Source organism: Neopsephotus bourkii, unplaced genomic scaffold (assembly GCF_033783945.1).
Source record: "Neopsephotus bourkii isolate Nb327-2 ecotype Australia unplaced genomic scaffold, CSIRO-AGI_Nbou_v1 NB_30, whole genome shotgun sequence".
Lineage (NCBI taxonomy): Eukaryota > Metazoa > Chordata > Aves > Psittaciformes > Psittacidae > Neopsephotus > Neopsephotus bourkii.
Genome location: NW_026900547.1, coordinates 467881 through 491463, shown reverse-complemented (window position 1 = coordinate 491463; position 23583 = coordinate 467881). Strand labels below are relative to the sequence as shown.

At 41.1% G+C, this 23583-nt stretch overlaps 1 protein-coding gene across 1 annotated transcript; it reads left to right on the top strand.

The window, feature by feature from the left end:
* The first annotated feature begins 290 nt into the window (after positions 1-290).
* CUNH5orf63 (chromosome unknown C5orf63 homolog) lies at positions 291-4670 on the top strand. Its single transcript, XM_061376996.1, has 3 exons — positions 291-450; positions 3425-3481; positions 4226-4670. The coding sequence occupies exons 1-3, from the start codon at positions 334-336 to the stop codon at positions 4403-4405; spliced, it is 354 nt and encodes a 117-aa protein (XP_061232980.1). The 5' UTR covers positions 291-333; the 3' UTR covers positions 4406-4670.
* Positions 4671-23583: the final 18913 nt, after the last annotated feature.

Genomic DNA, 23583 nt, shown 5'->3' with positions numbered 1-23583 from the left:
AGTTGAAACAGCATAATGCATTTATGTGAGCATTTGTGTTAGGGAATTTAGAAGAGGCATTTCAGTAAGAAAATACAGTGTTGAGGTTTGTGGTTTTTTTAAACGGAACTACATTTCTGAGCCAGAGCCACACAACAGTTCTGCTGCACTGAATAGTAAACCATTTCTCTGCTTAATGTGTAGATACAGTGAGCATAAAAATCCTGGGGAAATTATCTGATCGTGTGTATTTTAGAACTGCAACTGAAGCATCACGTTTATATTAACATTAAATTTTATAGCTATAATTTGCCACAAAACAGTAAAGATTTTTTTTTTTGCCTTAACAGGACAATGATGCTATGTGTTCTGAGCAGAACATTACAACTAGCAAGACATTCATACAGTCCACTGGGGAGACCACTTTGTTCCACCAGTGCAAATAAGCCAGTGCTGACTTTATTCACCAAGGTAAAAGTTGTTTACAGAATAAAGCCTAGCAAGACTATGTATTTATCAGTTTTGAGATATATGAATCCCACATGAAAGGGCTTTGCTATGCGTTTTGTCCACATAAAATTTGTGTAGTATCCTAATACTACACGCTTTAGTTCAGTGGTGTCTTTTACACTAGGCTTTACAGCATAGTCCTGCTGTCACTGTAGCAAGAAAGTAATTATCAACCAGTAAATGAAGATCTCAAGATAATTGTGTCTGACACTACAGTCCATTTGCTAGTTGAAAATTGTTCTCCAACAGCCAATGTTTCATCCTTGAAATGGAGAGCAAAGATGAGTTGTTATGCATAATCTGTCCAAGACAAGCATCAACAGCTGAAGTAGGCTCTTCAAAACATTCATGTTTACTTTAAGCATCACCTGTGAGACTGAAAACATATCCAAGTAGTGTTAGTAGCATATGAGGAAAAAGCAGGTTGTGCTTTATCCTCTTTTTGCTTTATTGGCTATAATGTTAGTGGGAATAAAATGCAGGTAAAGGTTTGTCTGTGGCATGAGCAGACAGGATTCTTAAACGTGTTTATAAAAGAGAAGCGATGAGCAGGAATGGTCGTTTGTGAACTGTTATCAAGAGCCTATATTACCTGCAGAGGTCTTCTGCACTTTTAGATGGAATAGCACATGGTGGGCTGTACTGCCTTTGTATGGTTTATGTAGTCTTAGAGAGCAGAGTAACTAGAAATGCAAAGCACTGAATGTTGACATCAGTATGGTCATGTTTGTTGGAGATGGTTGCAACTAAAATAATTTCCTCCTATTTCATAATGTTTATTCATTCCTTTCCTAGTAGTAAAGGAGTGTTTAAACAGCGTGGCATGTGAATAGGTTAAAAAATCTGTTCATTAATCTGTGTGTGATACAAGAACTATGGTTTCAATTACAGCTCTCTCCCCGCGGCCTGATTCAGCATCAGCTCATTCATAATACAAATATGATAAGGGAATAATGAGCTTACCTTTGGATTAATTATTGGAAAAAGCTCTTTGTCTAATATCTGTGTCTTTAAATTTCTAACTGGTAAGACACTGTAATAATAGCAAAATTCATGTAGTTTTCTAAAATATCCTCTTGCTGAGTGTGTTTTAAACTTAAAATATTTTTTACATGTCTGATACCACTGCAGATTTCAAAACAAAATGCAGACTGCTTTAAAAATAAATCTAATTTGTACTCTTAGTTTATTCTAATTAACTGATTTTTCTCTTCTTCCTATTTTTAAAAGTAAGGAGAAAGGAGGAGGAGAAGGTGGAAGGGAGCTGTGACTTCTGCAGCCACTTCAAACTGGTAGAAGCTAGCACTGCCAAATGGTTTTCTCCTCATAGGCTCCTTTTATGCCAACACAAGCATTTGTGCAACAACTGCTCCATCTTAAAAAGAAAAAAAAACGCCAACTTTTTTTTTGGGGGGGGGGAAGGTTGCTGTTAACTCAGATCAGTTCTCCTGTCTGTGTCTACTGTACAGCTGTCTGAGTGCTTATGTGAGCACAAAAGAAACAGTGACAGGAAGATGTGTTTACTTCCTTCAGCATCAGTGCCAGCTTAGACTGACCACAAAACTGCAATCTAAGTATGCAGCATAAATGGCAATTATCTGTAGAAATAAAATTGTCCCTCCCACTGTGTGCATAGTCTAACGGATCTAGCTATCAGCACTGCATGTCACTTAATGAAGGGGTTTTTACTGCCTCAGCAGTGGGAGTCCCTGTTGCCATTGTAACATACATCTAAGGGAGAAAGTTGTCCAAGACAGTTTTATCTAGGCAGCTCTATTACAAATTAACATAAATCAAGTGATGGCAGAAACCTACTATTGGACCGTTCTATTGAAAACTGTGTACTAATATAAATGGACTTTTTGAACAGATTTCACTTTTAGTTAACATAGTTCACTATCTGATTTTAAAATAGTTCAAGTAGTAAAAACGTATTCCTTGCTAAGAGTCAGCTTAGTTTGTCAAATGCTTTTATGTGACTGTTCTAGTAGAAAGCTCTCCACAGACCTAGGGGAATCAAGTATATCCTACTTTAACTGTTAGGAGCCGGGCATGTTACAAAACTGATGTGGAGGATTGACTCCATGTTTGAACAAGCCTTAGAAACACTTTAAGTGGGAGGAAGAGGAGAAGGTACTTTGTGGCAGTGAAACAGCCATCACCTTCACCATTATATGCTTTCCTATGTGAATTTCAGGCCAGACTCTGGCATTACAGTAATGGAAGCAGCATGCCTTCATGTGAGTTACTTCTTCATGTACTCACTAATCTAATAATCACGATGCATGCCCAGGAGAAGTCAGCTGTAGAGTAGCTTCCTACGGTGGAAGACTAAGGAATTTTAAAAAATGACATGTTTTCTTTGACCCCATAACAGGTCAAAACGCTGCAGCTGTTTGCCAGTTCTTCCTGCAGGTTGGAGGATCATGCTGAATTCCTTTCAGGCAAAGATAACCATCAGGTCATCTTAAATCACCATCTTTAGGTATTTGAACTGACCATAGTGACTCAATCTGATTAGAAATTACTTCCTCATTCCCCTTCTATCAAGGGAAATGCTTCTGTCAAGACTGGTAGCTGCAGTTGTTTTCAGCTTTGAATATCCATTGCTGCTGACCAAAAGAAGGGGTCTGTGCATGACCTTTCAAAATATGCCCTTGAATCAGCCTTTAGAAAAGCCATTGAAAGCTGTTCATTTGCACCATGAGAAAAATAATTGCAAATAAGAAATAATTAAATTCTTTGGCTGAATAGTTTTTGTTTTATCCATGTTGCACTGATAAATAAATTTAGAAAGCATTAAGACAGGGTGGTACGGGGGGAGAACCCATATTTACACTAATGATCACTCCTGTCAGTGTATGGTACTTTACAGTACAGATGATCTGTGTGGTTTACTGTATGCTTTAAGTTGGTCTGATTTTTTTTTCTTTAGAAACCATGCCCTCTATGTGATGAAGCAAAAGAAGTGCTTGAACCATATAAGAGAAGGGTAAGGTATTGCGATGTTGCCTACATTTTCTGTATAGAAAGGACAGTTAATCAGGATTCTTAATTTGTAAAAGAAAATTACGTGGATTTATTTGCATTGCTTTCATGGGTGACTCTTCAAGACAATTTCAGCACTTATTTCAACAAAACTCATTATCCAAAAGCATTTTGCAACAATGCTACTCAAATAAGTATTGACAAACTGCACCAATATACACCTTGTCACAACAGTTTTTAAAACCACAGCTTTAGTAAATACTATGTCTCATCTGATAGAGGATTTTTCAATTTTTATAAAGCAGATAATAAGTTGTGAAGGATGTTAGTAAGTGGGGCTTCAAATATTTGAACTGTATGTGACTGCAGTTTTTGCTGTTCTTCAAACAGATTTTGATCTCTTTCTTGAAGAAACTGTTAACAGAAGCATTAAGTGTCTTGCACTCTGCTGCCTAATAAGCAGCCGTGTGTTTCCAGCTGCACATTTGTTGTGGTTGGTGCTCACAGGAGAATGGCTCTGCACACAGGAGCAAGAGTATCATCCTCTACCAGGGAGAGAGTCCTTTGCGGACACATGGCCAAGGATTGTGGCTACATACATTTTGTACCCACAGAATGGGTAGTTGTCTACAACATGGAAGAATAAATCCAAAAGCACCAAGAAAACAGCCTTGCATTTACCAAAAAAATAAAAGCAGGTGTTGTTTCTCAGTGTCCAGTAGGTACTAACACTTTTTTTCTGTGACAGTTTATTTTGCAGGAGGTGGATATTACCCTTCCAGAGAACTCGGCATGGTATGATGAATACAAATATGACATACCCGTTTTTCATTTAAATGGGGAGTTCCTAATGAAGCATCAAGTAGACATTAAAAAGTTTGAGGACCAGCTTCTGAAGCTGGAGTTCCAAAATGATGGAAAACAGTAAAGAAAATGCATCTGCTGTGGTGTGAACCTGAAAGGACTGTACAAGATAAATTGTGTGAAAAGCAGTATTCATCATCTGGCATTACGTTTCTTAGAACATATGGCACCAGTGTTCTAAAAAACTTGTGTGGCTTGAATTCTGTTTTTGTATAATCATCCAGCCCCACTGCACCAGTGGCAGTTCTGTACCGTTTATTTGATGCTATCCTAGGCTGACTTTTCACTGAGAGAATAAATGCTGCTGTGGAGCAGCAGATAAAGAGAAATGTGTTTATATTGGGTTTGCATGGCAAGGTTTTGGTAGCAGGAGGCGGTGAGGTGAGGGGTAGCTATAGGGTACCTTCTGTGAGAAGCCGCCATAAACTTCCCCTCTGTCCAATAGAGCCAGTGCCACGTGGCTCCAGGACAGACCTGCTGCTGGCCAAGGCTGAGTCCATCAGTGAGTCTGGTAGCACCTCTGGGGTAACATAGTTAAAAAGAGGGCTGTAGGGTGTGAAGGAATCTGAGCAATTGCAGCGAGAGAAAGGTATGAGAATATGTGAAAGAAACAGCTCTGCAGACACTAAGACCAGTGAAGAAGGAGGGGAAGAGGTGCTGTTGGCACTGAAGCAGAGATTTGCCTGTGGTAAGGACCATGAGGCAGGTTGTCTTCATGGTGGAGCAGATCTCCACCTGCAGCCTTTGAAGGACTCCACACTGGAGCAGGGGTATGCTTTAAGGAGGCTGTGACCCCGTGTGAAGTCCATGCTGGAGCAGGACCTATGGCTCCATGGAAAGAGGAGCCCGTGCTGGAGCATGTTTGCTGGCAGGATTTGTGACCCTGTGGGGGACCCATGCTGGAGCAGTCTGTTCCTGAAGGACTGCACGCTGTGGGAGGGACCCACGCTGGAGGAGTTCACGAAGAACTGCAGCCTGTGGGAAGAACTCATGTTGGAGAACTTTGTGAATAACTGTCTTCCACGGGAGGGACCTCACACAGGAACAGGGGCAGAGTGTGAGAAGTCCTCCTGAGGAAAAGGGAATGGCAGAAACAGTATGTGGTGAGCTGACCACAACCCCCTTTCCCCATCACCCTGAAGTACTTGTGTGGAGGAAGTAGAGAATTTCAGAGTAAAGGTAAGTCCAAGAAGAAGGGAGGAGTGGGGAGAAGGTTTTTTCAAGGTTTATTTTTGTTTCTTACTATCCTACTCTGATTTGATTGGTAATAAATTTCCTCAAGTCTGTTTTGCCCATGACAGTACCTGGTGAGTGATCTCTTCGGGTCCGTATCTTGACCCACGAGCCTTAGGTTGTATTTTTTCTCCCCTGTCCAGCTGTGGAGGTGAGTGATACAACGGGTTTGATGGCACCGGGCATCCAGGCAGGGTCAGCCCATCACAGTGTTTCGAGACTGTTAATACATGCAAGCTGCAGGTCTGCAAGAGACTTCCTTGAAGAAGTAGGAGACTATTCCAAGTGTTCATTTGAAATGAAGAAGAGGGCATTTACTATGAATTAAAAGGACACTTGACTAGATGGGATACTTTCACTGAAGCCGAGTCATATCTACAGAAAAGTCATCACAATTTGATAACAGTTGTTACCAACACAAGAACACTGAATAGTTTATTTTTCTAATGGCTTGAACATATGTTGCATTTAAGCCCATTATATCTACTACAGAAAACTGTGAGCTCTTTAGTGCTTGAGGTGCTGTTAGTGACAAAAAATAAAACTAGTGTGAACTACAATTGAAACAAAACTGAATCTGCAATGAAAACAGCATTTATTAACTCCAGACATGTCTCTCTGAATGCCACTAATTTCAAAATATAAAATGAAAGTAAGTAACCCCATGAATGTCTTAAAAAATTTCCTGGCCTAAGAGATGCAGCTTCTTCCTTAGGCTCCAGTTGTGTTCTTGGAAAAATCAGTATTAATATATGGTCTTTTACCTGCTTAGGGATGCTTGTGTCATAATTCATCATTACAAATCCATTGAATAGAGAAAACCTGTTTTTCTGATGTTATGGGAACAGTGGTTGGTCCTATGGACTAAAGTTCTGTGTTATTAGAGTCTCACAGGAAAGGATCACATTTCAGTTCTGTTTACAAAACAACTGCAAATCTATTTTATCATGTGGCAAGAGTACCACTTTATCAATGGTTACTACAGTTCTTTAAGTGCATAATTGGCAATGTAGGGATGAGATAGATAGGCAGACACAATGGCTAAGTTCAATATATTTGCAGGAGAAGGAGAAAATTGGGTTAAGGGAAAGTTAATTGTTTTAAGTTAAATAGTCTGTAATAAGTACTGGAGAAAGATGTTGGTATTTTTTATCTAGTTAATAGATCCTGAAGCACAGAAACTAATCCCTACCTTCTGCATTTATGTTCTTTCTACCACGTTGATACTGAGTCTTCACTGAGAGATTTGTGGCACAGTACGCAGTTAGAACAGCAAACTGAAACTCAGCAGGGTTGATTTTGGACTTTAGCTTTTGGAGTATGGTTCAATAAGAAGCCAGCTGATCTGTGGTGAAGATGGGCAGTTCCTTTATGGCCCATCCTACATTGTCTTTAGTGTTTGACAGCTCATTTGCAATGCAGTTCTGATGTATTCTGCAAGATGAAAATTCTCTGGACAGTGAGCTTTGAGATGTAAATTTTCTTCTAGTTCCACAACTAAAGTCCACTCAGGAAATGGTGTGGAAGTATCCAAGAGTTTCCGTGGGAGAGAGCTGTGCCTTTTTAATAGTAGAGAGCTTTACGTAATTTCAGACACCACATCTAACTATACCCTGTGATATAAAGGACTTCAACAACTTCGATTTCAAGCACTTCATCCTCCTCTGAGGGTGAAGAAGGAGGGGAGAGGTCAGCAGATAAGAGTGTGGTATCCAGCAGAATGGATTTAGTAGAGTTGCAAGAGCTAAAGAGAAGCTTAGAAGTTTAAAGATCTCCTTAAACATGTTTAGGTCTTTTTGTCAGTAATTCTGTAACTGGTCTAAAACCAAAATTGCAGCCAACTGCTGCTTCTAAAGGAAAACACTCATCCTGGCTTAAAGTAATTAGTTTATTTATTTTTTTGCAGCCTTACTTCACCTGTAGAGCCTCTTGCTTTACCCTGATAGTGGTCATTTACATTGTAGAGGAAAAGTAAGTTGAGGAGATTGTTTAAAAAGTAACAAACTGAAACTTCTCAAGAATAAGTGAGTGACCTGGAGTAACCTGGCAAAGTGCTAAATGTGATGTTTTCCCCAACATGAGAAAAAAAAAGAACATGCAAAACTTGAAACAACAAGATGCTTCTTGGATTGTATGTTGCAGTATAGCTTTCCCTACTCACCATGCTTTTCATCACCATTTACAGAAGAACAGGACCCTGGAGACAAAACCTTCTTTACTTTCTGCAGTTCATAATGCTACAGTCAGATTTCTAACTGTCCCATGAATTACTGTTAAATAGGTCTGAATTACCTCTGTATCGGCAAGCAAGTGCCATTTGCTTTCCTTCTATAAGCTGAGATGGTTTCAGGGGGCCCAGGTTTCTACTTTACTGAGATTTTGTAATGAGAACTGGCATTCAGCATGTGTCAGACATAGCTCAAGTGCTTTTCTAAAATATAACATTATGTCAAAGATATGGAGGACAGAGGTTATGTGGACTTGCCCCATTTCCAAATACACATCACTGATGGAGGCTGGAATAGTCATTAGAGACCGATTTTCCTTTCTTTTATTTTTAATAAGGTCTGATTTGGAAAGAAAAAAGAAGCTAAAAGCAAACTTCTTAATCACATAAGATATTATTGATCCCCTTGTTCCTTACCCATTCAGACTGGAGGTTTTCTTCTGTAGCCAGAGCCAAAATTCCTTCCCCCACCCCCCCCCCCTTTTGTTTTGTAAAGTGAATAATGGGATTTTTATAATAACTTTTGTGTGTGGCATAGCTTTTATATGTGAGATGCAGGTTTTCCATTAGTTCTGGCTGTGGGTGCTAGTTGTGTCTGATGTACAGAGAAGAGGTGGCTGCTTCTTCCAAATCCTCTGGTGTATAATCAGACAAATCCCTGCCTTGACCCTATTTTCCTTGTCAACACAAGCAGCAGATTCAGATGTGTGAGAAAGGTCATTACAGACAGAAGTGCAAGGAACAGGCCTGGAGTCGGACGTGAATCTTCTATGGCATGAAAAGACCCCTGCCAGCCATTTCCTCTCCAAACACCACCCTGTCCTTCCAAAGCCAAAATGGATACATTGCCAAACTTTTCCCTGGTATCTGAGAAGATGTTACCATTATGTGGTTTTAAGGCACTGGAAACCTCATCATCATCAGCTCGGATACAAAAACAAAGTTGAAACAAACATATTAATGTGGAGCCTTGGTAGCACACCTCAGAGAAAGAGCTGTGCTACAATAGGTTCTAGATAAAAGCACTGCAAGATGAGATGATGGGTAATAGTCTGACAGCTCATTTTGGACTGTAGGCTACTGTAGGTTTCTCATTGCAAAGTCAGGTTTTGTCAAAGTTGAAGATGTTACTACCTTCTGTGTTACCTTCTCCAAGGAATACAAAATACTGAAGGAAGTACTCCAGGAGGCCACGTTCTCTTCTGAAGCCAGCAGCACTACTCATTGGAATAATAAGGCATTCGATGACTATCTTCACATGCGAACACCAAGAGTTCTAAGTAGTACATTAGACAGGAAAGTATTTCAGTGTCATCTTCCATTTAACTGCCATTATAATTAAAAATAGCTAAAAATAGCCATGTGAATTTGCGATCCCACAGGAAAAATGATTTGTTAACCTCGGTGGGACCAGAATTTTATCTCAAATAATTAATTATTTTCCATTTCCTCTGACATGTGAAGAGACTGAGCAAGTGCTTGTGTGACTCAGCATGACAGGCAGGTCAGCCACCTTCATTTTCAAAAATCAACAAAGGATATATCCTACATAAATTTAAGAGGGGTTTCTTTTTTTTTCTTTTTTTCTTTTTTTTCTTTTTAATTATTAGAAATGGAGCAGGCTTCCAGCACATCCATCTTTCTGATCAAATATGTTAAATTATAACCTTACAGCAAGAAGGCATATGCCTCTGCTGAATATATATGTATGGAGGCATATGCAACTATGTGAAAGCTGGCAATTTACTCTTTTGACAGTGAACATTGGCAGGAATGCAAAGCTCCATGATGTACTGTCCCTATAATGTTAAATGAGCTTGAATACAAGATGAACTTATTTCCTATTTCTGTCCAACTAAAAAGCACATACACAATGTCCTGTCTTCTTCCAGTAACTATAAATAACAGATACACACCAGGCTTACTTTCTTGTATTGTTCTACTTCTCTGACTCTCTATTTACATATTTAAATTACACACAGAACACACCAGAGGTTGTATCTTTAAGCATAACACTCTTAGCAGTGTCTTCTCATAGAAACTTGCCTTTGACACATAACCTGATTCCTTCCTTTCCTTAAAGAAAGGTCCGTCTGTAAAGTATGGTTCTCATCTATTTAATAATTTTTATCTCTCTTATTAGTCTAACTTCCCAAGTTAAAAAATCTGCATGCAGGCTGAGCCAGTTCTGAAGGTATTAAACTACTTCAACTTGTGTGTATATTCATCCTTAATCACATGGCCATCTGGATTAGCTATGAGTGCAGCAACACATGTAAGTAAACAAAGCCATGTGCAAGTGGCAAGAACATAGCTTTTTTGTTTTTCCTTAGCGACAGCATCACTTTCCAGTCAGCTTTTCCAGTTGTGCTGTACCAGTATCATGTCTTCTTTCTATCATGTCCTGCTGGCAAGATGTCTCCATCCCATTCCTGTGAAGCTGCTGGACCCTGGCTACCCAAACCTGAGTTCCTGCAGGTCAAGGTATCTGTGAGAATCACCTGAACAGGAAATTTTCAGCAATTAGGCAATTCCAACTCTATACTGACTTGCACTGCCTTGGCAAAAGGCATACTAAGAACAACAAAACCACTCTGCCCTCTACCCTCACCTCCTATAGCATTTCAGATCAAATTTGAGGTCTTGGTCATCTGCAGGTAATGCGTGACACATGCCCAATATGCCTTGTCTGTCTGGTCTGTGAAATGAACTGAAGGGACTGAGGGCACTCCAGACCTTCCACATTTTGCCTTGATGCTGTCTTCTGGAGTGCATATGGTCGATCAGAATTCTACAAGGAGGATATAAAACAAATCCCCTCCAGTCATACCCTACAGCTTGGAGACAGAACTACAGCCAGTTCTCCTGGGGAGAGGATGAAAGAGCAACTTGCAATATGCATTACTGAAATGAATCCAGATGTGTTGGTGATCAGGGCATGTAAAATTGTCAGCTTTAATTCAGGACCTTAATAAAGAGCAAATACTTTTTGCCTGTCTTCTACAGAAATTAGACTTGGACCATGTAACCCTGTAACCCTGTATTAGTCCAATTCTTTTCTTTCCCTTATCCATTTCCTCTCTGACTCCTCTCATTCCTTCCCATGAACATTTAACCCAGGGAGCTGTTCAACAAAGTGATCCAACTGTTGGGGGTTGTTGGTTTTGTTTGTTTGTTTGTTTTGTGGGGTGGTTTATGTTTATTTAGTTTGTTTATTTGTTTTTCCCCAGTTATTACTTTCCTACAAGTTTCCTGAAGATCTGATCTCAGGAAGGTGGCAGAAATCTCTCCATTCATGTCCCCAGTGGACAGGTAGCTCTGTACTGACAGTGACATTTAACATCTCTCACCCAGAAAGGTGTATCACAGCAAATATGTCAAGGAGTCATGTTGCTGCAGTGGAAGGAAGCTTATGGGATAAAGTACATAAATCGACTGGTAAGCAGGTTCATTAATTTTGTGTCTCACAAAGCAGTCTTTAGTTGGAGACAAGTGCTTGCAAAGTATCACTGCAGAATTCAGTCGCTTAAAGACAAGAAAGTGATCTTTAACTATATCCATGTTCTTATGCATAGGTTTGATGTGTGTAGGTCACAATGCATATTGAAGCTTCTTCTCTAGAAGGTGAGGCATCCATTGCAGCAAGGTCTCCATGATGGTAAGGACTGTCACCGCAGATCCGTTCGCAAGGCTGGGTTCCCAGTGGCTTTATTAATGTTCCAGATCCAGCAAGTATCTACTTTTCTGCTTAATTTTATTCACCTGCCCTCTGCCACAGTTTGCAGAGTGATTCCAACAACCACTGCTGGGCCCCCTTCTTTTATTTTAGTACACCGGTAGCACCTATATGCAGCTTCTGTTTCCTCCTGGAAGAGCAACAGTGTCACAGGGATGAACACATAGCCAGGGGAAAATGTAGGGGTGTTTTTTCTCCACTGAGGGGAAAACAGACCACCTCATTAGGCTTCTAACAAAATTTAAATTTATCTTGGTGTTCCAATGTGCAATTTTATCAAAAGAACATAGCAGTTTTATAAAAATATGGCAAAATAGATACTACCGCAGTCCCACAATGCTCATTTGGTTTTGATCAAGTAAAGAAAGTTTGCCTGAAATGTAGAACTATAATGAAGCAAACAAAAATATTGGCCTCCAGGTTTCCTTTAGGTCATTTATTGCTATCTTAGGAACTTGGAGCTGTTATTTCAGGTACAGCTTTAAATGAGTTTCAGAGGCTCAAACATTCTTAATGACATCAACGCAAGCTTCGCAGGGTCCCAAGTGTAGTAGCGGACTTCAGAAGAGCTTTATCTCTCAGAGTACCAAGAAATTAGTATTTTGAGGATTTAACTTCTTTGTGACAAAAAAAAAAAACTGATTGTTTTTCCATGTTTGTGTTGTAGGGTTTTCTGTTGTTGCTGTTTGTTCGTTTTGTTTGCAAGTTTGGTTTCGGTGAGGGTGGTGTTTTGGTGTTGCTTTTTTTCTCCCCTTTTTTTTGTTTTTAGCTGTGCTTTGTTATGCGTGTTTTTTGGTTGGTTGGTTGGTTTTCGGTGGGGGGTTGTGGTGGAGGGAAGGCATATGTGTTGTTTGTTCTGTTCATTCATCTGTTCTGTTCTTTCATCCAGACTTGGGGCTCACCCTGCTCCCGTTTACACTACGGCTCCCACGCGGCTGTCGCCACCCTGCGGGTTTTGCCCTGCCTGCCGGTAGGCACGGCGTGAGCCCCGGTTTAAGGTGCCGTAGGCGCTGGTTCGCAGACAGGGCAGAAAGGAGAGCCCGTGGAACCGCTGCTGACGGAGCCTCTGCCCCGGCCGAGCAGAGTCGGGTCGAATCGGTCCATGCCGTGCAGGCGGCGGCGCTGCGGGGCGGGACCTGGGACGCACCGCAGCGCACCGCACCGCCTCCGCCACCGCCACCGTATGGGTCAATGAGTTGCGCGAGGCGGTGGCAGCGCCGCCGGTGCGACCCCGCGCTTCTGCCGCGTTTTCCGCAGGCCCCGCGCACGCCGCTGGTATCCAGCCCGGCAGCCACCCTGAAGTTGAGCTCCCGCCCCAGCGCTCATCCCCGCCGCCAAGCAGCATCTGAAGGAGGAGGAGGAGGAGAGGAGGCGTCCCGTCTCCGCGAGAAGGAGGAGGAGGAGGAAAAGGAGGAGGAGAAGGCGAAGGCCGCCTGTGCGTGAGCGTGGGCTGATGGCCGCAAAGTGCCGTGGAGCCAGGCGAACGGGCGGGACGGTACGTGACTCTCTCGGCGGTTGGCGGCTTCTGGCCCTGGCTTGTTTGTGGGCTGCTTGGCTTGTGTTTTGGAAGGACAGCTGGGAGTCCGAGTGAATGAAGAAAGTATAATTTGACACGTGGAAGTAGGAATGGCTGTCTCTGGGAGGAGTGCATTATCTTCACAGAGATTAATTAGGGAGAGATTAACTCACCTTTAGAGGGAAAGAGAGTAGATTTGGATTAGATATTGGGAAGAAGTTCTTCCCTATGAGTGTGGTGAGACACTGGCACAGGTTGCCCAGAGAAGCTGTGGCTGCCTCATCCCTGGAAGTGTTCAAGGCCAGGTTGGACGGGGCTTTGGGCAACTTGATCCATGGCAGGGCAGTTGGAAGTAGCTGAGCTTTTAGGTCCCTTCCAGCCCAAACAGTTCTATGATTCTACAATTTATTTTAACTCTGTCATCAAAAGAAACAAAAATACCTAGTAAAGATGTCACGATTAAAGTGATCCATCTGAAGACTCATCCATAATCACCTTCAGGACTTTTAAGGGGTTGGGAGAGAAGGCAAGACACAGAGTTTGTTTCTGTTAACAGAAGTTATGCCAAACCCTAGCCATTTGAGATTCAGCCTCAGAGTTTCATATCCTTTTTCCTTTTTTCTGTTTTGTTTTATTTGTTTTTCCTTTTCATAGCCAGAGATCGTACCACTCGTTGTAGGTATAAGGGATTATGAAACTGCTCAGGAGTTCTAGTGTCAACAAGTCTTTAAAAATTTTAACCCTGTGTTTCACTCATCATTGGATGTGGGCTGTTGATAGCACATGCAGGAAGTACAATGAGTAATGTCCCACCTCTGCACAGAGTAATATAGCTATTTCAAAGTCATGAAACCCGTGGAAGCAGAGGATATTTATCTATTAGAAAGCAATGATTTTGGCAAGGACATTTACAGCCCATCCAATGCCCATTGAGATAAACAGAAAAACTCATGGATGATGACTCATGACCGTGGGCTTCAAAGGAGGCTGCCAGCACCTGCTGTTGGCCTCATCTTGTGCTGATCCTAAAAGCAATCCTGTAGGTAACCAACTCTCTTGCATCTCCACTGTCTGTAAAGCGGGAGGACAGAGGGAAGTGCAGTAGCAGACAACTAACAGGGTTATAGCTTGCTTTATCTTATTTGATGATTACAGATGGTCTGAGGTATGCATTCTTTAGAATTTTAAATGTCATTGATCTTTAATTTATTGCTAATGGCTTAGTCTGTTACTGCCCATTATGCTGATGAAGCAGCTGGCTTGCAACTTGTCATTCCATGTTAATGACTATTGTGACAGTATCTTGGGTGTATGATGTCTGTTTAGAAAATTCCAGATGAGGGAGTACTTGTGTGCAGCAGTTACAGGCCTGCTCAGGCAATAGACTCATCTGCGAACATACAGATTAGCTAGTAGCAAGATTTCCCAACCAGAAGGACCCTTGTCTATAATTTGTTCTGATCTCTTGCTTATTATAGGACACAGGATTTCACAAGTAAATTTTGTATCAAGCCTATAACTTCTGTGTAGTCTTCACTTCTTCATTAAAGGCAGGCTCTGTCCACAGCAGGAGTTCAAGTATGTTTCAAACTGCCTAGCAGCTCACAGGCTTGAGCATTAAATGGGTGAGTAATATCTACTACTTAAAATGTCTGTAATTAGGATGAGAGTTATTTTGGTCTATCACTATATGATTTTGCATATAATGCTTGTTAAAACACATCGGGATATTTATAGTTCTTGTGATATACGTACTGACAGAGCTGCCTTCTCCTCTTTGCATGAGGATGAAACACTGTAGGGGGCTCCTCAAAGTGCCTTTGGACTTGCCTTCGGAAAGTTCTCTGTTCTCTCTGAGCTGTGGTACAAAATACCTTGGTTTCTGCTGGTTTCCTCTGTTTTCGTCCTCTTTCCTGAATGTGCCTGTTGTGCAACAGTCTGGTGAGGCTTTGTGCCTTACCTTCTCATGGCTACCTGCAGAAAGAAGGGGACATGCTTTGGGTTCTATCAGGCCTGCTTAGCCCTGTATAAGGCTGGGAAGGTGGGCTTGTCCCATAGCATGCTGATGGTCACGTGGCTTCCTGTAAGATGTAGTTTCTAAGATGGTTTCTGCTATTTTTCCCCCTAGGATGAACCTCATTGTAGAGCGTTCATCAGAGCACCGGTGTGGTGTCACACCACCTCTGTGTGAGCAGGTAATTAAGACTTCTGAAACATGTTGAAATGGCATAGGGCGATGCATATTATGGTACCCTAGAGAGCTCCTCCAAAGATAGTACAGGTAATTATTGCAGGTATGATAGCACATTCTGTGTTGCGGCCACAAACTTTCTTCTAAAATTCCTCTTTCCACCACTGCTTAGCTGCAGATACTATAGATACTGATCCTTAGGACCCTGCCTGAGTGTAGTCTGTCTGAAGGGGCTGGACAGTAGAAAGGAATGCTGTTTATTTTACATCCTTTTTTGACACTACTGGAGTAGGGTTAGCTTCAAATGCTTCATATGCAGTTGAAGATTAAAAAGGTAACAACAGCTGTATAACACAGCCCTCTGACAAGAGTCCCACCACACGAATATCACAGCCTAGTATCACACTGTTGCAGGGGACAGGAGAGCAGCACTGACTATGTGGAAGACAGGAGGAGAAAACATGGACAGCAATGGGGAAATCAGGGAGATGATTTTCTAGCTTGATCGGTTGCTCTCCCCACTATTGGGGTCCAGTGTGGGATATGGATGAAGTAAGACCTCATGGAGGAATAGAAAAGGCAGTCCTGCTTTGCCAAACCTTTGGATGCAGCACTGGGCAAACTCAGGAAGTGGTTGTGCTTTGACCGGGGTCTTCATGCATGCTCATTTGTCTTCTGTGTTAACATGCCTACATTGTTTCTGGTGCCTCAGTTGACTCTTGTAACACTAACTATATTCACAGCCTGCAGGGTTGCACTTTTGCACGTCAGAAGGAAAAGCAGGAGGGAAACAGAAAACGACAAAGGCAGTGGGAAAGAAGGAAAATCTAGCATGTTGTTGCTGAAATATGCAGCTTATTTAAAAGGAAAATCGACATATGTCTGCTCTCTATTTTCCATCACCTTCCTGAATTTGTATAGAGTATTAATTCTTTGCAGTAGATAGACATTATTTCAGACATGTGCATAGTATTAGAAACATCGTCTACATTTGAAACACAGTGAGCATCTGCATAGCTTGTTCCTTACAATTACTTTTTTCTCTGAGTCCTTTGATACAAATTCAGAGGGGTTGTTTTTGCCAACATTCTGAATGGATTCATCCTCAGACCGTCATTGATCGAATGACATATTACCCTAAAGATAAAGATGACTGCAGCTAGCTAAAGCAAGCCCAGAAGATCCAGAATGTAGATTGTAGACTGAGGAAAAGTATGTGAAAGCATTACAAAGGTAGGCACAGCAGATTTCCACTGCCGAGTAGGAAGCTTTCTGCTAGGTTCCTTCCCTTGTGAAAGCTGGCAGGAAGAAATACTGCTGCTGCTTAGGGTCACAGTGTTAAAGGTAGGAAAAATACTAGTGACAACGTGCAGGAAGGCTTGTCACAAAATTGAAGTACTGAAAATCAGCAAAGTGATAATACAAATTAGAACACTTATCATGGAATTTACCCATATTTCATTCTCAGTCCACTCAGTGCTGTGCTGTAGTTATTCCTCACTTCCCTTACTATGGTACGTCCCTTTCCACAGCACAGTGTCTTTTGTCTCACTGTTCTGATTACCTAACCTGTTTTCACATTAATATAAATAACAGGAAGGGAAAAAAGAGCTAGTATCTCACTTTGCTCTCAGTTAAGCTTCCTGCAAGACACAGTAGACCAGAGTGAATTACTAATTGTAGTTATATTTTGTGTCTTGGAGATATTGATGATAATTTCAAGTCCAGATTGACTTCCTTTTTGTCACTGCAGCAACAAAGCCAGCAAAGCTCTTAAACACATGCCTATTTTTAAGACTGCCAGCAGTCCCTTTGCCTTAATTCAGCTGAATAGCACATGGTGCCTGAGGGAATTGTTTAATATAAAAATCTTGCTGGCCTGATGATGGTCTAAGCTGTGGCTTTGTTGAGTTTTTGAGGGAGAGGGAGGGGGAGAAAGAGAAGAGCTGTTTCTTCCTGAAGACTAGCATAACTATCCAGAGCTGTCCTGGGTGAACTTTCAAAATGGGAATTCTTTGTAACATTAAAAATTCTGGTATCTTGGTACTTGTTTCCAATCTGAAATTAAAGTCTTTAGTGGAAAATTAAATTAAAAAAAAAAAAAAAACAAGAACCCCCCCAAGCAAACAAAAAAAAAAAACAACAACCAAACAAAAAAAAAAAACCCAAAACAAAACAAAGAAACCCTGGAAGTGTCAGAACAAAATGCTCGGTAAGATTTTCCCAGTGTAAGGATGTGGTATGCTTTGGGTGAACTTCATGTTGAAAAACTCAGTATTTGATGTGAGACTTGTTAATTCTAAGTAGTTTTACCAGGCCCTTTTCATTCCCATTGAAAAATACGAGGAATGGCATTTGAAGATGGAATTTAAAATGGTAACAGCCACATCAGTTAGTTGTAACAAAATCATGTTAAATCTGTTTCAGGCATGTCTGTTTCTGATCTGGAGTATGTCTACATTGCTAGTCTTGGCACCTTAGCATCCTTCCACATTTCCTTGTCTTCCTTTTTTTTTATGCCTTGAGGTCTTGCACTTCTCTGTTGTTCCATTTTTCTGGTATTTACGTCACACTTTCTCTTTCTAAAACATAGGTGGTAGAACCACTGTATTTACTAGCATCATCATTCTGCTTGTGTTTTCCTTTTCTCTATTCACTGCCAGCCTGCACACCCTAAACAATTCAGGACAAGGATTTCAGTCACCCTTCTGTGTTTCTACATTGCCTGGTGTAGTAGGTCCCCATGCTTGAACATCAGTATGGGGTGCTGTGGTAATCATGGTGATACCTCTTTGGTTATATCAGAGAGACCAGTAAAGGAGATAAACTTCCACGTTTCAAGTGTGTTTTCAGTATTTCCTACTATTTACAATTAATTTGAGTTGTGTCCCTTTCTCAGCAGTGTGTTTTTGTTTACTTGTTCTTCATGTAAAACGAATGGGGAGAAATGGCAAACACAGACCATATTGTGGTTGGGACTACTGAATCATACAGAGAGCTGTTCAATGCCCAAGAAATATGTACTTGTAAGCTGTGAAACAGGAATGAAACAATTCAGCTGAGCATCACGTACTGAATAATGTCTTTTCTACATCACAACAGAGGTGGGCATCTGGGGATAGGAAATGGGCTTCCCGAGCTGCCTACTTGAGGAATATCTTCCCCTGCTGTAGGGAAGCACACACAGGATACACAGTGATGAAGAAACTGGTGGAAGATATTTATACTACAAGAGAAGACTCGGGCTGTTCCTTAATCTGTTCCCCACAGACTGCATTGTTCTGCTGTGATGAAGCCAGTCCTGAAGCTTTGTGGGAATTTGAATGGGGGAGTATGTCCAACTTCAGCTCCATACTCTGAGTTTGTCTCCTCTTCTGTGAGGCAGGGGAGCCTTCAAACATCCTCCTGCTCCAGGACACTTCTACTACATCTGTCTGGAAGGAGACCCTCCTTCCTTTCCACCAGGTGCTCAGTGGAGCTGAAAGAAACCTGCTGCACACAAGGCTTTGCACAAGCCAGAGGGCTTGAAGCGTTGCTTGCAAGCAGCAAGCTGGTCCCTTGTAAGTGGGAAGGAGCCTAGACAAAGGAGCTGATCTGGAGCAGCGGGCCAGGGCTGGTCCTCAGGTGACTCAGTCATGAGCTGGTTCAGAGAGGTATGCCAGCAGAAAACTGCTTGTTTCTTTTCTAGTAAGTCTAATTTGGGGATAATTCAGCACCCACATTAGATCACTGTAAGTTAGTAATGAAACTGAGGGAACAAGAATCAGCCAGTACCAGGGTTAAAGGAGAACAGAATGTAATCCTAACACTGCTGAAATTTGGCTTAAATGGGGGAATCCGTGTGGTTTGCTGAACGTTGCCTAGAAAATGTCTGTCTCCTGGGACAATGGGACTTTAATCACTAGCTGCACTTTCCTATTCTTACTGTTCCTCTGAGCAATGATGTTGTTTAGAGTTGAGTGGGTGCATGCTGCCAGATGGAAAATCTGGTTTTAAATTTATATTGCCCAATGCAAAGTAGTGGCTAATAGGATCACCTGTATAGTATTTGTGGATAAGACAGCTAGCAACTTGGCTGCTGAAGTTTAACGAGCCTTGCCATTTCGAGTTAGATACAGAAAGCAAAACTGAGTGGTTACAGCCTGCTACCTCCACTCTACAAACAGCAGCTATTTAATGAAAGTGAACAAGCTTAGGCCCTGGGTTGAGGTTAGGCTGGAAGCAACTGCAGTGTGCACATGAGCTCCTGGATTACTCCTGACATCATTTAGATTTTACGTAAATAGGGTGGAAATAGTGCTTATTTGCAGGTGAAAGCCACAACTTGTTTAAGGTATTCTGCAAGTACAGCATGCCTATGAGAGTGGTCAGTATAGGTATATCCTTGGCTGCAGGCAGGCATATGTTCATTTTCCCTATGCTCTCATCTGCAAAAAGAAGGCAGCTCAATTTCAGAAGCTGTATAGCTTTGCTAGCATACAGCCCAGCCCTGTCTAATGGATCCACAGGGTACATTCAGGAGTGTTTTGCAGGTAGGGGCAAAATTGTTCTGCCTTTATTCCAGGCTGCATTAGGGTAATTACCTTTTATTTGTCCATGTGCCAAAAATCAGTCATATTGTTTAGACTTGGATGGGAGCATTAGGTAGATTGAGGTTCCTCTTTGCTTACAAAAGCTTGTGTAAGCATACCCTATTTTGGCATCAGCCCTGCTGTGGTGTCCCATGCTGACCCCAGACTGGATCTTTTCCAGGCTCCAGCAGCACCAGTGTGACAAGCCAGTATGAAGGATAGCCTTTCCTTGGGTTATTTCACTCTGTTATTGTTGGTTTGCTACTGCCAGCCTGGCTATTATAAGCTGATTTAAAAAACAAAAATCCCAAAACCAAAACAAACAAACAAAAAACAAAACACATACAGAAAAAAACCACACACACACAAAAACCCAACAAACAGACAAAAAAAAAACAACACCCAAACCCACCTAATCAAACCAGACAGAAAGAAAACCCAGGCCTCAACTGTGTAAATGTTATTTCATATACTGGTGCTGTAACAAATTCCCACCTAACAGCAATGCATCTGTTATGGTTTTTTTCTGAGAAGCGCTGATTACTAACATGCTTGTTTCCTGCACAATCAGCTTTCTCGTCTAGCTGCCGTTCAGTTTGATTTCCTTATGCCACGGATAATCATTAACAATATCAGACTTACTCCTGCTGGCAAAACACGGTGCTTGACATCATGATACCTGACAATGAAGAGAAAGGATGAGGTGTCTATTTATAAAATAGATTATAGCAAAAAAATTTGTAATCAGTATGGACTAGCAAGGAAACAGGCATACTTGGAAGAAGCAATGGCAAACGTCTCTATTGTTTATCAGTTTTTAATTCATAATTTCCATAAATGGAGGTTATGAACAAATCATGGCCCCGAGAATCATGCATATGGTAATATGCATGAATATCTGCAAGTCTTTTGTGTCATTTGTAATGTTCTTCTGTTTCTTTGTAAGATCGTATTCAGGCCTGAATACTGAAGGTAAGCGTAAGGTATCTGTATTAATTTTAAGAACACATAGATTCATTTTAACAAACTGAACCTACTTTTGCAAATGGAAAATACCCTTCTGGGAACTTTGTTCTTATCGGCATGGAAACTCAGGTTTTATGCTTTTTTTCCCCACAGTATCTAGCAGACTAAAACCAGTTTTTGTGACAGAGAATAGCAGATACATTTTTCTAGATCTTGACAAATGGAGTGTTTTCACTTATCCCCAGGTTATTGAATGTGCTTCCAGAAATGATTGTACACATTTTTTACCATGTCTGTCAGAGCAGTATAGGGAACGTCCTCTTCTTTATTAAAGTTGTAATTCTGGGAGAACTGTAGTTTAGAAATCTTCCCTCCTCCTTTTCGTGACAGGAAAGGTTAGAGCAGCTTGTCTCAACCCACATATTTTGTGTCTGTGTAAGGAAAATTTCTTGATCACCCTGATCTATTTTATATCCAGTTATCAGAGCCAATTTAACCAAAGGATATTAGAAATGTATTTAATCTGTATAGGTTTCCAATCAGAATTTCCAGTCAGTAAGTATGGTATGTAAGCAGTTTTAAAACACCATTTCCTAATGGGTTTCATTAGAAAAGGCAGATACTGAAACACTGATAAGAAAAATGTTTTTCTGAAGATGAGTCCAGCCACGACATACTTGTCTGTGTTTCTGTATCTGTTAAGATGGCCCTATAAAGTTTGATGGGAAGGCATTTCTACTGTTTAGCCTGTGTGGGTGGGAAGCAGCAGGGCTTAGACAAAATGGGTAACAGAAGCAGTAGCAATTAGAAGGAATCTGTGACGGTTACACACACATAGCTGAATCAACAGGAGTGAGTCTGCTGTGCTGAATCCAGAGCTCAGCATGTGCTTGCTATGTGTGCATGGTGTGATTTGAAGCTCTTTTGTGATCCAGAAGGGCAGTTGTTCATGGCAGAAGTGGCCGTGGATTTTCTGAAATTCATTTAAATCAGATGTATTGCAGTCTGTTTCCATCTTGTTTTGAAGGTTTGGGAGAGTAGAATTCTGGGGGTGCATTTGTCACTGGCCGCAGTGGCATGAGAGGTACAGTACTGTTACTCATTCATAGCAAAGTAGTCCTTCCTCAGCTCACTGTGGGTCTGTGGAATAAAAATAACAGAACCCCCCCACATTCTGAGTAGACTTCACCAGATAAGTAATCAGTGTAACTTCAGCAAGTCTTCGGGTAGGCAATTTACATTCAACCACATATTTTAAAAGGGGAGGGAGGTTTCTAAACTACAGTTCTTTAAGTATCTCTGATAAAAACTATTGGCACTTAATTCAGTCTTTTAATCTAAGTGATTAATTAAAATTAAGTTTTTAATATTTTCATTTTGCTTTCCAGGATTTTAACTGTTCCTTTTATTTGTACTTCTGCCCCTTTGGATTGAATTTGGTGTCTGTACTTCCAGTGAGTGCACAAGGAAGTTTTCTTTCTTGCACCATGGCTAATGTAAACCAGTTGAGGTTTTAGTACAGTTTTGAACATTGTATGCATAATTTTTATATGACTATGTACGAAAACTGCAATTCTGCTATCTCTGTGAGGATGACAGTAACAGAGTTCTTATCATCTTTATACCATGCTTGTTTGAGTCTTAGCTTTGTGTTAAGAGCTCTTGTGGAGGCATTCCATAAAATTGAATGGAGTTTAAAACTAATTGGTTTCTATGTAAGCCACTGTAAAAAACGAATAATAAGTTGAGGAATTTGTACTTATTTATTTTTTTTCCTGCTATTAATAAACTTTGTCACAAAAGTTATTTACCTCTCTCATTCTATAAAAATTCTGATGATAGTAAAGATCATAGAATCATAGAATAGTTAGGGTTGGAAAGGACCTTAAGGTCATCAAGTTCCAACCCCACTGCTATGGGCATGGACACCTCACACTAAACCATGTCACCCAAGGCTCTGTTCAACCTGGCCTTGAACACCTCCAGGGATGGAGCTATCACAGCCTCTCTGGCCAACCCATTCAGTGCCTCAGCACCCTAACAGTAAAGAACTTCTTCCTTATATCCAATCTGTAAACAATGGAAATAAGAAACAATATGATTATTTAGCATAATTTATATCCCTAAAGTTTCAATGATGCAAAAGGAGATTACAAGAACACTTCTGGTATTTCTGGTGAAGATTTTGCTGATACTAGTCATAGTGGGTTTCTGGTCAAGAAGTAGGGAAGATGTAAAAGGCAGTTTTCAAATTTCAGATCCTAACATAAGCTTTGAAAATCCCAGTTTTTCACAAGGAGGTTGCATGAGATGTGAAACATGACAGCTTTTAGAAGCCAAACCAATGCATGTTGCCATGCTTGCCTTTGCCCATTATGTTTATGTGAAAGACTCTGTGGGCTGAAGTTCTCAGCTTAGGAAGAACTTTGGGAGCAGCTTTTAGGAAACACTTGGGTTTTTTTGTTGTTCCCTGTTGTCTCCAGACAGCTTAGTTGAATAGTGAGACAAAGTAAGAGTAGTGTAGGTTTGTCTGCTGATGATGAGCTCTCTACAAGAAAGTTTTCATTGGGCCTTCTCTGGGTTTAATCATAGAATCTTAGAATGGCTTGGTTGGAAGATCATCTAGTTACAACCCTTTGGCCACAGGCAGGGACACCTTCCACTAGACCAGGTTGTTAAAACTCCCATCCGTCCTGGTCTTAAACACTTCCAGGGATGGGGCAGCCACAACATCTGTGGGCAACCTATTCCAGTGTTTCACCATCCTCACAGTGAATAATTATCTTCCTAATATCTAACATA